The 15524-nt window shown below is 36.0% G+C and overlaps 1 protein-coding gene across 12 annotated transcripts in view; it reads right to left on the reverse strand.

Annotated features, from left to right (window-relative positions):
- Positions 1-210: 210 nt before the first annotated feature.
- The window catches only part of COBLL1 (cordon-bleu WH2 repeat protein like 1), a 159673-nt gene continuing 144359 nt past the window's right edge, over positions 211-15524 (reverse strand). For 10 of the 12 annotated variants that reach the window (XM_078070908.1, XM_078070909.1, XM_078070907.1 and 7 more), the window contains 4 exons: positions 15263-15357; positions 9404-10965; positions 7332-7508; positions 211-1499 (listed from right to left, as the gene is read on the reverse strand). In XM_078070908.1, coding sequence (XP_077927034.1) covers positions 1413-1499; positions 7332-7508; positions 9404-10965; positions 15263-15357 — 1921 coding nt within the window. In that variant the 3' untranslated portion in view covers positions 211-1412. The remainder of the gene's footprint in view (positions 1500-7331; positions 7509-9403; positions 10966-15262; positions 15358-15524) is intronic. The other 2 variants (XM_078070915.1, XM_078070905.1) reach the window with 1 other exon arrangement.

Genomic DNA, 15524 nt, shown 5'->3' on the forward strand with positions numbered 1-15524 from the left:
AATAACAGCAACATTTAACATTTAATGTGCATCTGCCATGTATCAGGGACTATGCTAAGCATTTTATATGCTTAGATCATGCACTTTGGAATCTGAATGGGCTTACATGTACACTGATGGATGGTAGGCCTTACTATGACTTTTTTGTTTACTGGCTGATAGAGATAGGTCGTCAGGTGAAATTCATAAATATGCTGATTGACACAAACCAAATATATAACTTGCTTTTATTAAACAGGGGGAAAAAAAATCAACACATTTTCCAAAGAGGCAGACATCCCAAGAGCTTTAGTGAAAACCAACGTAACATTCACTTGTTTGACCAAGCTTTTAGAATAAATGAGCTATTAGATTCTTAAATTAGGACTAGAACATGAATGAGCTCTAGACCCCAGTACGGTTATAAGCCAACAAGTTAGGCATTGTTTTGCTTAACGGTTTTAGCTTTAATGTAAATATATATTATTATTTAGAATATTAGCATCTGAACTACATAAAGACTTTATCATTTTACTTTAATTAAAACCAGGATTTCTGGAACCTCCAAGTAGCCTTTGAAGTTTTCCAGTATGAACACGGACTAACCCCTATTCCTTGCTACATATCAAAAGTGAAATAATTGTCACAATAGATCAACATTGTCATAAGGTGATTTCTAAGGCTTCTGGCACATAAATGTATAATATCTGTGTGACAACAATGTCATGATTCTATACAAAAAATATTTAAAATGTTCTTTGTGCAATTTAAGTTCTAAAGATTAAAAAAACAAATGTTCCATGTTAATAAAATATTAAAATACTATGAGCTTCCCATAAATTTGACACTGATTTTGTAATTACATGAACAACATACAAGATAAGACTTGCACACTAAGTGATTCATCATTTTAACTGTTGAACCAAATATACTTGATATTAGTTCTCTATATTGTACTTTCAGCCAAAACAGACCTTAATATAACTTACAAACATTTCCAATTAAACTGTAACATTAAGGCAGCAAATGTCAGATCTATGTTTGCTTACCTATATAGGTGTCACACAAATATAAGTCTATGAATCTCAATTTATCCTTTTGTCTAAGTCACCACTGTAGAGAATGTGCAAGTGAAATCAACAAAAGGTGACTATTTCTCATTTGAAAGAAAATGAAAGTCATTAACACCTTGTCTTAAAGTTCTACAGCAGCATATTCAGCTTTTAAGGCAAAAAAAAAAAAAAAAAGGGCCAAAAATATCATAACTTATAAATTCTGTAATTCTTCTTTTGGCATTAAAAGCCACAGCACAAATTCTTACACTTTAATAGACAATATATTAGTGTACATCTGAATATACATTTGCCAACATTCTCCATTAGGATGAAGGTGTTCCGTGAAGTAGAAGTGAAGTGCATTATCACAGGCAACATTTAATGGCTGTCCTGGGCATCAGGGGACATGGAATGGCTGAGTCTTGACCTTCCATTCACAGATATTGTATTTGATGGAACAGTAACCTAAGAGAAAGAAACACATTTTGCACCCATCAATTTAAAATGGGAAAGCCATCTAATTTTCAACAATTACCACATTTTAACTTCTGCTTAATTGTAAATGAGAATATTTAGCATTTAGTATTCAATAAATCACAAATAATCAAGAAGAAATGTTCACTCTACCATAAAATTAAAAATGAGAGAGTTGTTATTTCCACAACAAACAAGTTAAATAATCCATTAACATATCTTAGTCTTTACAAAATTACCAAATCAACTCAAAGGACAAGAGCACAAACAGACTGCAGGCCAAGCTGTTGAAGAGCATTTTTTTGCTAAATTAATTCTGGCTCCCCAAAACTGCCTTGGAGAATGTAGAAAAATAAAGTGAATTCCACAAAGCAAAGAATTTTTTACAAATTCTAAAATTGTATTGATGACATATATTAACTTGAAGTTCCCCTCCCAGGTACCCCTTATTTGTAAGAAAATACAGCTTTGGTTTTTAAAATGCTTTCATATAGGGACGCCTGGGTGGCTCAGTTGGTTAAGCATCTGCCTTCGGCTCAGGTCATGATCCCGGGGTCCTGGGATCCAGCCCTGTGTATGGCTCCCTGCTCAGTGGGGCATATGTTTCTCTCTCTCTCCCTCCCCCTGCTCGTGTTCTCTCGCTCACAAATAAATACAGTCTTTAAAATAAAATAAAATGCTTTCATATAAAGGGCTAAAAAAGTCAAACCTATGACTGTTATGCAAAAACAACTGCAGAATGAAAAGTAGTTTTTTTCTCCCAATAAACTCCTAAATTCCAAAATTCTATGGCAAAGTCTCGTTATTTATAAATGGTAAATGAATGAAATACACTAAAAATTTCCTAAATATTAGCTTGAAATTCCAAATTATTTAGAATATTTTTAAAAAGTCATATGCATTCTGGATAGTAAATAGGTATAATATTTTGAAATATTAACCATAAACATGACAAATATTTTAAGAAAAATGGTTAATCTCTAGATTTCAATTTGGCTAGTTTAGATTTGTAACCAAACATTATCATCTTCTCACACAAGAAGAAAACTAAAGTACAAAAGGCCACAGAGTCTGCCTAGCAACAGAGTAAGTTAGTGAAAAGGAAAATAAAATGGGCGAATTTAGTTTGGATTTGATTTCCTTGTGCTTCATTTGTTGCCTTTTATTAAATGAAGATTGATCATCTAAACTAATCAGCTTTCTTGACTGTCTATGAATCCAGAATGGAGTAGAGTGTTGACACTATCCTCCTGAAATTTAAAAAAAAAAAAAAAAGAAATTTTGTTTTAAGCATTTAAAAAACACACTGATGACTCTAATATATGTTTATTGTTGATGTTTACTGTAGCACCATTTATAGAATGGAAAAACTAGAATCCAGTTAAATGTCCATCAATAAGGAACAAATAAACCATGATTCATTCATAGAGTCAAATACTATGTAGTCTTAAAAGAATTGTGTGTTTGTGTGTGTGTGTAATAAGATGGAAAACTTCAAAGAGATATTTCTGAATGTTTTACAGGATTCTATTTTTGTATGTATTTAAATATGTTTATATACTGCAAAAGTGTTCTGGAAGGTTTCACAGTAATCTATCACGAGCAGTTACTTTGGTGGGGGATGGCATTTTGTTTGATATTTAAAAAATTTGTATACTAAACTTTTGAGCATGAGAAGACATCATTATAGACTAGTCCATAAGTAATGTGAGGTCAGAAACCTTGTCTATTTTAATACCACATTATACGCATGTTTATTTTAGTACCTGGCACAGTGTAGATCAATGAATATTTCTTGAATGGAATATGGTAACTTTTTATAAACATTTATAAAGTAAAAAAGTACTGCTTGAGTTTTTTGAATAATGAACATGACACAATAAAAATATTTTTTAAAGCAACATTAAAGAATTTACTGATAAGAGCATCTGCTAGTTGACTGTCTATCCTTTAAAGAATTTTTGGGAATATTCATGTAGCTTTCTTATTCTTGTGAGGAGCATTAACTATGAAACTATCATTCATTTTTAATTTAAAAATATAAAGAAAGAAGTGCCAACCTAAAGCCTTTAGGTTGTTCAAATTCCAATCAAGGAAATATGAATAAAAAGCAGACCAATTAAACAAATAAAACAAGCCTGCAAGATTCTGGGTGACTTATCCAGTTTTTTCTTCCTTCCAGATTTCCATGTAGCCAAAGATAAATTTTACATTCTGAGGAAATGGTTAATATCAACCACTTTATTTTTACAAACCTATATTCTACTTGTAATAGTGTAATGACCTTTAGTAACTGAAGCATCAACAAGAACCAAGAGCAGCCAAAGAAGTTCTTGTCTCAACACAAGTCAATGATAATAGGTTACTTAATCTCTTACTCTCTGAAAACAATTTGCTGATTCACATATAAATCTTAACACTAAACACATATTATCAAATACTGAACTGGATTTATTAAAACTTTATAAGAAGACAAGACAGATCTCTGTGACTACACTGGGGTCAAATAAGGGTAAGGTGTGGAAAAAGTCTTAAGAAATATGAAAAAACATGGCATGTTCATGACTACATTTATGCTAGAGCAGTCAACCAGATAATTGTTCTAATGTGAACCAATTATTATAATGAAGGTTAATTACTCGGGTATGAACCAGAGCCATAAGGCAGGTTGGTACCTGGAGTTAAATTGAACATTTGGGTGCCAAAATATAGGCAAACCTGGAGCCAACTTTCTGATGAACAATCTAAACCTACTGTCAAAATCACTGAAGATTTTATTTGGCACTCTTGCTGTTGTTCTATAAAAGAAATGTTAGAATTTAAAACAAACCAGGAGAAATGTTCAGTACAGGACAGAAATATGGGACTTAAGCAAAGATTGCAAGGAATTAGAGCTTCTTGTGTCCATTTCTACTTCCTTTTGCAATATAATTTTTTTTTAAATATAATACATGTAAAGTGCCCTGAACTTAAATACACAGCCCAATGAAAACAAACACAAACATATGTATAATCCACCACCCAGGCCAAGAAAAGAATAGCTCCAGCTCCCTACTGAGCTTGTCTTTAAAATGTTGACATTTTCTCTATCACTAAATGTCTATCATTTAGACATTTAAAAAATACTGCATTAATATTTATCTTGACTACTTAGATTTTTGGTTCCCTCTTAAATTATGTGCCTGTCTTGCTCCCACAAGCCCGCAGTAACCCCTTTTCTTTCCCTATGGAAGTAACCCTATCATGATCTGTATAATTACTTCCTCGCTTTTAAAAATAATTGCCACCTACGCATGTTGTCACACTTTACACATATATTTTTATAGGCCTTTACACACTGTTGTGTTTAGCTGCATTTTGCCCAATTTATTGCTATTTGCTAGTCCATTCTTTGAATATACTATTTATCCTCTTTTGGGATATTAAGGTTATATTTATTTGGAGCTATTATAAACAATATCTCATGAATATTCTTACATGTGAGTCCCAGTACATAACACACACCTTTTTAGGGTATATAATTAGAAGTGAAAATACTGATCATGGAGTGTGGATATTATTAACTTTGCTAGACCCTGTGTCCATTTTTAGTGGAATAAAATGGATTATGTAAGGAATTTTCATTAAACAAAATTTAGGAACTGACACTGTAAAGACTCAGAGCTATCGATAATCTCCTACTGAAAGAGATAACATTTAGCCTTGAGAGAACCTAAAGTAATGAGTTATAAACAGGATACAATTATAGGATCATCATTTAGGGCCTGCTTTCTATGCTGATTCACATCCAGCTCATTCTGGAAGCAATGAGAGTTTTATAAGTGAAGAGACTGCCAATTCAGAGCCCATCACACCAAGCACACAGCTGCTTGCCTGTGCAGTTCTGCTGGCCTAAAAGACATTCCCAACTTAATGCACTGTTTTCTGCGACCTTGTCCATTGAAACGGGTTACTGTATCCACTGACTTGAGTACAAAGGCACTGCAGCTGTGTTCCGTGTAGTTACTGGGTTCTCCCGTGGACCTGATGGGCCACTGTTTCTCAGTCCCAGGCTGCCAACACCCAGAAGGCAGAGGCTTCATTTTATTCACTTTCCTCTCCCCAGTATCTAGTACAGTGTTTGTACTATTGTGCTTAAAAAATGCGTATCAAGTTCACTGAACTGAGAAAGCTTTAGATCAGAAACTCAACCTTAATTTACAAGGTTAGAAAGAGAAATACAGGAATATTTTCATTAAGTGAGAATGTATAATTTATTTATTTATTTATTTATTTTTAAAGATTTTATTTATTTAATTGACAGAGAGAGAGAGAGCGAGAGCAGGAACACAAGCAGGGGGAGTGGGAGAGGGAGAAGCAGGCTTCCTGCCGAGCAGGGAGCCCGATGTGGGACTCGATCCCAGGACCCTGGGATCATGACCTGAGCCGAAGGCAGATGCTTAACGACTGAGCCACCCAGGCGCCCGAGAATGTACAATTTATTTGTATAGGCATATTTCCCCATAAAAATATAAATGTCATGACCTGTGAAATACCAGTTTTAATATTCAAAACTACACTTTTTTTTTTTGCCACGTGGCACCTAAATTCAGACTCTACAAATACCTGACAAAATTCAAACCTAAGCCCCTAAATTACCCCTTCACAGTTCCTCCACTCCCGACAGCAGGCAATATTTTGCCTTGTCTCCCTGTTTGCCCAGTTGGGAGCGCCAAGCCCTCCGTGAAAACGGCGGTCACTTGTGGCTCTAGGAGGAAAGTGGCTAGTGCGGGCTAGTGCGGGCTAGTGCGGGCCGGCAGGGCCGGCCGTGGAGATGTGCCCGAGATGCCCTCCCCATTCTTTCTCTCTGCAGCATTCCTGTCCCTTCGCAGATTTCATTTCTGTCGAGCTCAGTGTTTTGTTCAACAAGTCTCTTACTCTTCTCTAAATAGCTTCTAAAATGATTAGAGAAGGAATTCACAAAACGAAATGCCTAGGGAGTCAGGGGAATAATGAGTACTTTTCTTGTCTTGGGTGTTGAGGAACTTGCAACCAAGACAACTAAGGGGAGAACAAGAAAGACATTTAGGGAGATGAAGGACAGCTTCTGGGAAGTCCAAGTTAGGATGCCAGGCTCCAGGCTTCACCACGTATGTCGTCTTTGAGTGGATGAAAGCGACACAGGGAGGAAACTCACCTACAAATAATCCCCTGTGACATTTCTTTGGCATTTGCTCCAAAAAGAAGTATACCTCCTCTCCTGAAGTTCTCCCACATCTCAGTAAGGAGGAGCTAGCCACTCAGGCAGGGCATTAGTAGACTAGAATTTCTGTATTCGATGTCATCTAAATTCCTTAGATTTTCCCTACATTTTTTTGTTTAACCTATAAAACAACGCCCCCCCCTCGCCCCCCCCCCGCATATGGTAGTTAACTTTGATCATTGTGGAAGCTATGACTGAAACCTTGCAGGTTCCTATAGCTAGTGCCACTTTTCTGGAATAAGGAGGGATTTTCTTTCTGAAAGAATTTTTTTTTACTGTGCTGAAATAATTTATAAAATAAGAGTCCAGGGTACTTTCTGTGTATAGTCATATAATAATGAGCAAAACCCATGTTCTGCACCTGGACCATGGTGTGGAAAATAGACCGGACATATTTTTAAGTATGTGTAAGACTCTGGACTCTTTCAGCTTATACTTCAAAAATGACCCTTGACATCAAAGAGTAACTTCTGGCATCCTCCCTATTCAGACTCCAAAGCCAGAAAACAATTTCCCCTAAGTATTAGTTTGACAATGTTGAAAATAGACCCACTGTCACCCATCTGATAAAGAAAACTTACCCTTTTCAATTTGGCAGCAGCCTCTCCAGAACGGATTGCAGTCAGCAAACTCTGTCGGATCTGTTCTGGGTCAGAGCTTTGGAATGTTAAAGAACTTTGTCTCTTAAGAATGAGTGATGGGCAGTCAGTTGGAGATGGTATTTGGGAATTCTGTTCATTATGTGCAGAGTTATTTCCCTATAAAAATAAATGCAAGATATTTATATGAATACCAAGTGAAGAATGAGCCATTTAAAAAAAATTTCATCATCAGTATTCTTTAAGAATCATTATTCGCCACACTGGTGTTTTAGACATAGCTCAGTTTCCTTACCCACTGGATTATTTCTGCTGCCAGAGCTCAGTTGGAAGATGAGGGTATTACTTTCCCTTCTCTTGAACTTATGAGGCTAAGGAAGAAAAGTGGTACCTCTCTTTGCTTTATGAATAACAGTGGTAATTTTACTGTCCTTGAGTCAAATGATTATGATTTTGCCAGTAAGACTTGGCTAGAAGAGCTAAATTAATAATAACAAAAATTCCACAGACTACAAAATAACACATTTTTATAGTTACAACATATTAGGTGGTGAAATTATCACTTTTGACAGTACAAAATGGACAAACTGACAATTTTATATTGGTTGAATCTAACATATCTTCCAATAAAGAAATATTAATGACTATGCTACATGTAACAGTTTATTTTGTGTTTCGGGAAGTCACAGGGGCTAAATGATGACCATGTTTTATTTTTCCCATGGACTAAAAATACATATTAGGAATTTCCAAATTTAAGAATCAAAAATTTAATTAAACTTCTTAGGAAAGACTATTTAGTAACTGATTTAACTGGAAACTATTATCAAATAATCTTAAAAATGTCTTTTTTAAACTGCCAAACATCTTTACAAAAGATGAGCTAAACAGAGTTCAGGCAATGACTCAAAAACTGTACTATCTAAATCAAACTTCTGTTGTTTAGGAATGGCATTCCATCCTAAGAAGAAACACAGACTTTGTTCCCAAGAATTAATTTCTATATCCTACATCTCTTCCTGACATTATATCAAAGCTAAGAAACATAAATGTGAAATATATGAAGAAATATCCTTCGAGATGAATATTGCTTTGAGATTATGGAAAAATCTGTACTTGGCAGTGTGGTTAACATTCATTTACTCTAGGAATGTTTGAAAAAGTACTATAAAATACTTCTGGAACTGTCACACAAATCTGAAAGTATTCTTTAAACACTATCAGAGTAAAGGTACACAAAACATTTTTTTAAAAATTGCAAGGGGATTATTGTAATTCATACTGTAAATGTTATCCTTTCCTCTGACTATACTATTTGAATCTAGCAAATTATAACACTCAGTTGACCAAACACGAAGTCAACGAATGTCCCTTTTTATGTAAGTTATTAAGGTTAGACAGGGGTTAAATGATACTTTAGTCAACATACCAGTAACTGGAAAAGTTAACACTGAATTAACAAAAATGGGAAATGAAGAAAATTACATATTTAAACTCTGGTTTCAGTTTAAATTATTTATATGTATCAATGTTTGGTAACTGAGGTTGAGTGTATGTGATCGAAAATGCCTAGCTGAGAAATGTTTGGTTATTTTATCTAGTCTTTAAACACAGCTTATGTTTCTATATAATTAAAACTATTTATTTTGCTATTATGTAGAACTGGAGAAGAAAAGAAACCAGAGCATCCAGAAAAGTTGTAAACAAACTGAGATAAGCAAAACAGGAAAATAGAGAGTCAGAACTATAAGCTGATACACTATGCAAAGGTATGAGCAAAGAAACTTTAAATTTTAATATTTGCTGATGATACCATTCTAGAATGATGACCTTTACAGTACTAGCCAATCACGTTACATGAATTATAGTAACTCTGAGAGTAAATAATCAGACTTTATGTACCACTACTCTCTTTTCCCTATGGTAGCGTGCTATTAGATTAGTATGAATTCAGAGCTAAGACAAACATACCAACATGCCTGTCAAGCCCCACTTAAACCACGCTGTAGCAGAACCCCTTATTTTCAAGAAGGTAACGTTACCTCCTCACTCACCCAGAGCTGTGGGATGCCCACAGATTTACGCACAGACGGAGCGTTCCCTCCTTCTGTGTCAGGTGCGGGAGGCGCGGCCGCACCCTCGCCGCTCAGCTCCGGGCGCACTTTGCTGAGGGACTGGGAGCGTTTCACTACAGCCAGGGCAAAGGGGGATGGCGCAGAGCTCGAGTAAGGTCTCGGGGCCCCAAAAGTTTTCAGAGTCTTCAAATTTAGTGCTGCTAACTGACTCGCAGGAAGAGGAGCAGGGCTCGGAGCTCCGGGAGGAGGAGAGGTGTCGGCCGCCTTCCGGCCGCTGCGCTCCTCCTCGGTGTGTTTAACACGCGGCTGTGGAAGAGGCGGAGCTGCTTCACTGATGGGACAGAGAGTTTGCCCCGGAGGGGCTGGCGCGTCCTTCTCCTCCTCTTTCTTTACTAGTTCTTTTGGAGCGGGGTTAGGGGCCCCGTGGACACTCCTGGCCGCTGCAGATGTCACATAGTGACCCGAAACTCTTTTTTGCATCTGCAGGAAAAAAGAACTTGGTTTGGTCTGGGGATTTGAAACCCGAGATTTAAGCTTTGACTCCAAAATATTGTTTATATCTTCCAAATTCGGCACAAAAGGAGCTGTGCCAGGGTCTTTCATCATTCTGGGAGCAGGTTTCAGAGGCTTCCCCGTGGCGATGCAGGGCGAGCTCTCCAGGCGGAGCACCTGATGCTCTGTTCTCGGGGTAAGCCTCAGTTGAACGTCTGCCTGTGGCTCCCTTGGACTTTCAGAGACCACAAGATCTTCTGTTTGGACTGCAGTTTCTTTCACACTCTCATCAGTGGGCTTTCTTCCTAAAGTATGCATCTCCTGGTCATCGTTATAGCCAGTGGTTTCTGAGTCCCAATTTTTCAATATCTCCAGGGATTTGGGAGGCACAATTTTGTAAGTAGTCATTCCAATTTTGGGTATGTACTCTCTTGTGATTTCATTTGAAGGTTTTGGCTTGGGATCATAGTCTTGTCTATAAAGTGGATAATTCTTTACATGAGAAAAAGCTGAATTTTTATCATTCCCATCTATAGGAGGGAAAAGACGGTCATTACCATGTGTACAAATTGGATCTTTTATGGTGAGTTGATTTTCTGAATGTACCTTTACAGGGCCCTGACTCCTGAATTTCCTTGAGGCATCTACAGAATCTTGGGGACTTGAAGATGAGTGTTGAGTTGATTTATTGTTACTTGGAGTTTGCACACTTTCATTAACTTTGAAGTTAGACAAATTATGATCTCGGTGATTCCCATCAAAGCTCTCAGTGGAGGGGACTGTCTGAATGGCTGTGTCTTGCATTTTGGTCTTTTCCTCACCGGGTTGATTCAGTTTTTGGTCTTGTACTAATGAAGCAGCTAGATGATTTTCCTTGTAACTTTCAGCAGCATCAGTTTTATGTGCCTGATAGTTTGATAGTCTGTCAGCTTCCATGTCCACATTGTTATTTTTGGCAACACCTCCTACATTGATTTCTGTTCTCCTCACTCCATTTTTCATATGATCTTCTGTGTTCGGTGGAATGACAATTATTTCATTTTGATCTACTGAGAGGAAAAAAATATTGTCAAGTTAAATGTGAACAAAGTAGAAAAACCTCAAGTTTTCAATGCGTGCCTCCCCCAAACTGAAATAGGTTAAATTCTACAGATAATTTTCAGCTCACTAATTATACAAAAGCAGATAGTAGCATTATGAAAAAAAAAAACGGCATGGGCTTTGGTATCATAGAAACCTGAGTCTAGGACCCAGCTGGACTTACACATTACTTAACCAGCCAAACCCAGTTTCCTCAGATGTATAAAGGTGAAAAATATGTATTATATTTTATATGCCATTTATATAACATGCTAATTCAGATAGGATACTCCGCAGAACAAGCACTCTTTTGAAGATAGCTACATTTCTCCTAATAGGTAGACTTCATATTTCAGTCAATGTTAAGAATGGCAAAAGAAATTGACAAATTCCAAAAATATATTTTTATTTTTTTTTCCTATTTTGATCTGGTCTTTTTCTATAACCCCTAGTGTATTTATATTTAACACCTTTCATTAAAAGAGAAATAATCCCAGCAAATGTTACCAATTTTAATTAAGGCAAACAATGGAAATATTGCCTTTAAGAGTTGAAGTAAAAACAAAATCTAAGTTGATTGTCTTGTTAATTAGGTATCTTTGCTAAAGACTCTTAGAGGACTTTGTTTTTTAGTCACAATATGGGTGATTTCAACTACATAAAAACAATCATGTGGGTTGTGATTTTTCTCTGAGGAAAAAGATACCCTATTCTCATGTCAGAGTCCATGTAGAGAAAACCACTTCTCTCTCCCCTGCATTACTTTTCCTCTTAATTCTAATTCAGATTTCCTGAAAACAAAAGTCACTTTCCAGTGTGTAGGTTAACAAGCAATGGTTGCCAGCCAGCAACATGATGGCAAAGAACTGGAATGAGGCACGTAGAAGGAAACACAGGTCTGTGAGTGTGCGCCATGTGTCTAGTCCTCAGGGAAGAGATTTATCTACTGGGTTCCTCTAGTCAAATGCCCAGAAGAATTCTTTCTCCTGGATGACCAACTAGCCCTCATCTTCAAAATCCTTAGTGGCCTCCTCTTCCAGATACGGTAGTTTGCACAGTGCAAGTGAAATGTGGGCCTTGGGAGTCAAATCGTGAAAGGATGTCAAGTGTTTCTCTGGAGTTGTATCATCACTCACTTTTGTTATAAGATAAAGAAACAACTTCACTGCCCAAAATGTCATGAGCTCTTTTAAATAGTTCCTCTGTTAAAAAAGAAAAAATATGCATGCAAAAGTATGTTGTTGCCAGGTAAATTTGTATACAAACAATTTTTTATAAAATATCCTCATCTTTGGGGCACCTGTGTGGCTCAGTCAGTTAAGAGTCAGCCTTCAGCTCAGGTCGTGATCCCAGGATCCCGGGATCGAGCCCCGCATCGGGCTCCCTGCTCTGCGGGAAGCCTGCTTCTCCCTCTCCCACTCCCCCTGCTTGTGTTCCCTCTCTCGCTGTGTTTCTCTCTGTCAAATAAATAAATAAAATCTTTAAAAATATATATATATATCTTCATCTTTGAAGATGAATTGCATGTTTTTTTTGGTCATGGTTGTTATATTTTCTATTATGTTGCAAGGTTCTTATATTACATATCTAATTTTTAAATGGAATTCATTTTTATTCTTCCTAAAAAATGCAACTGATTATCAGAATATTTATTGTCTATACAAATGACCTCTCAATGACTCATAATTATTAAATTTTGTGACACATTTGATTAAGAATCATCAAAAAGACATATTTCTGCCTATGGTCTTATTTACTTGGTTGGGAAGCATTTTTAATATCTATATGAAAAGTGCTATTGTCAACACTGGTATGAGCACAAAAGAAATGGTCCCTGGTACCAGGAAATGAATGTAAATGTATTTCCTTCTCTCTTGCTTATTTCTTTCATTTTCCAGTGAATACAGGGATAGCCCAGTTACACAATAAAAATATTTTCCAAAACAAAGTAAATCAACATATTTTAAATTCATTCCCCTATAAACCCTAACTAATTGGTTTTAGAACTCCAAATGTCTATTTTTCGCTATTCTCTAATTCTGAATTTCTCATCAAAATCTCACAATTATTCCCAATGACAGGCCTGGAAACCTAGAATCACTGCTGAATTCTGTAGCTAATTCATCCTCATACATACCTGATAATGACACTAACCAAATGTCAATGAATGGTTAGGCCATTTTCCAGTGATAGCCAGTAGAAGGAAAAGGTAGATTTTGTGCTATCCTGTCCTTTCCCTACACAAAACTGACAATAACATCTACAAAATGAATCATCTGACAAAACGATGATTGAAACAAGTATATAGTGTAGGTAAAAAAGAAGGAAAAAACGTATATAAAACTACTTTTAAGATAATAGAAATTATTTATTTTAAAAATCACCTAAATACTTTAATTTAAAAAAACAGAAAAAAAGACCCACCTAGAGTCGACAAAGGTCATTGCAAATCAAATGTAAATCAAAAAAATATTACAGAAATATACCTGTGACCCTAGCACTAACTTCATGCCAAAATCTTAGCAAAAATGATTTTTGACTATCATTTTTAAAAGAAGGAAGCAGCATGATTTCGCAGTAAAATTCTATTGGCTATCATAGTATATGTTGTGAAGAACTGAATCAAGAGGAAAAGGACGAGGAAATTATATACTTTTAGAACTTCTCAGTATTTTATCTCAGGATGGCATTGACCATGGGGAAAATGAACCAGAGACCTATTCGAATTAACCAACACATACTACATAGGTAAAACAACATATCTATATCTGTCTATCGATTTGTGACACTGGGATAATGCACATTTTATCCAAATATGAATATGCATATCCCTATGTTTTCTAAGAATCTTCACCTAGTTTTGCATATTAATATAACAGACTGGACTTTGAGAATTCATAAGCCAATTCTTTCGTATCTCCTTAAAATACCGTTGTACATCCTTGTATCTTGTATTTGTGTAGTATCATTTTTCTGAAATTCAACCTTAAGTATAGATCTTCTTCAACTTATGATGGGGTTACATCCCAATTAAGTTCATCATAACTTGAAAATATCGTTAAGTCAAATGCATTTATTACATCTAAGCTAAGAATATCATAGCTTAGCCTATACTACTTTAAATGTGCTCAAAACACATTTAGCCTCAGTTGGGCAAAATCATCTCTCACAGAGCCTCTTTTATAATAAAGTGTTGACTATCTCATGTAACTGATTAAATATTGTACCGAAAGTGAACAACAGAATGGTTGCAGGTGTACGGGCTGTTTACCCTCGGGGGGCTGACTGGGGGCCGCAGCTGCTGCTGCCCAGCATCATGCAAGAGTATCATACAGCACATCGCTAGCCCAGGAAAATACCGAAATTCAGAATTCAAAGTACAGTTTCTATGGAGTGCATATCACTTTCGCACCATCATAAAGTCAAAAAATCTTAAGTTGATGACTTACATGTTTTAACAATAGGTCAGTATTCTACTAGGTGTTATGAGGAATTCAAAGTATTGGATATAATTTCTCTGATCCAAAAGACTGTCCAATCTGGTTGAGGAGACAAGACCTTTTAGAGAAATACATGGCTTCGAGTAATCAAGTAACAAAATTAAGTGAAGTGGCAGGATTTGGATAGTAGTTGAATGGGTGAAGTTAGGTGGAAAATTATATTCCTTGCAAAGAAAAAAAATGAGCATAGCCCTGAAGATAGAACTGAGTGAGATATAACAAAGAGAAGAAACTATCTTGACTTGGGGGTGGAGGTGTGGAAGATACTGGTAAATAACATTACATAATTAGATGTAAACATCACATAATTAGATTAAAACTCATGCTGACAAGTTTCACCCAAGTAAAACAACTTGAGTATGAAGCAGAACAGGTTTGGACTTGGGAGTCAGTAAAAAGAAAAAAAAAGAAATAGATCACAAGTAGATGCATAGAGTATACATCTTTAAGATCCAAGATCTAGGTTAGACAACCTCTAAGATTTAACAAGAAAAATAGTACACATAGTAGTTAATAGCACACGTGAGAGTAATATTGCCAGGGTTCAAGTCCAAGGTTCCCTACTTACTGATTATGGGGACTCTTGCGAATTACATAGTATCATTGTGGTTCAATTAACTATAAAGTGGAACTAAAAATAATAAGACCCATAAATGAGTTAATATACAAGATTAAATGAGTTGACATATATAAAGTTTTAAGAATGGCCCTTTGGCATATAGTAAGTGTTATGAAAACGTTGGCTTTTAGTGTTTTTGGAACTCACCATTCTCCTGGTTTAGGCCCAATGACTTCAAGTTTCTTACACTGTCAACTACCCTCTCTTCACTGCTTGTATTATATACCATTATATGTAGCCCTCTGCAAAAGAGGATATTGTATGTTATATATTGATACTATTTACACACACACACACACACACATACACACACACACACACGATGAGAAAAGAGGCAATAATTTCCAAAGACAGATGGACTTAAACCATCTTTTTTCTGCCAAATACTGGAAATTTAATAGCAAAGAAA

Source organism: Halichoerus grypus, chromosome 4 (assembly GCF_964656455.1).
Source record: "Halichoerus grypus chromosome 4, mHalGry1.hap1.1, whole genome shotgun sequence".
Lineage (NCBI taxonomy): Eukaryota > Metazoa > Chordata > Mammalia > Carnivora > Phocidae > Halichoerus > Halichoerus grypus.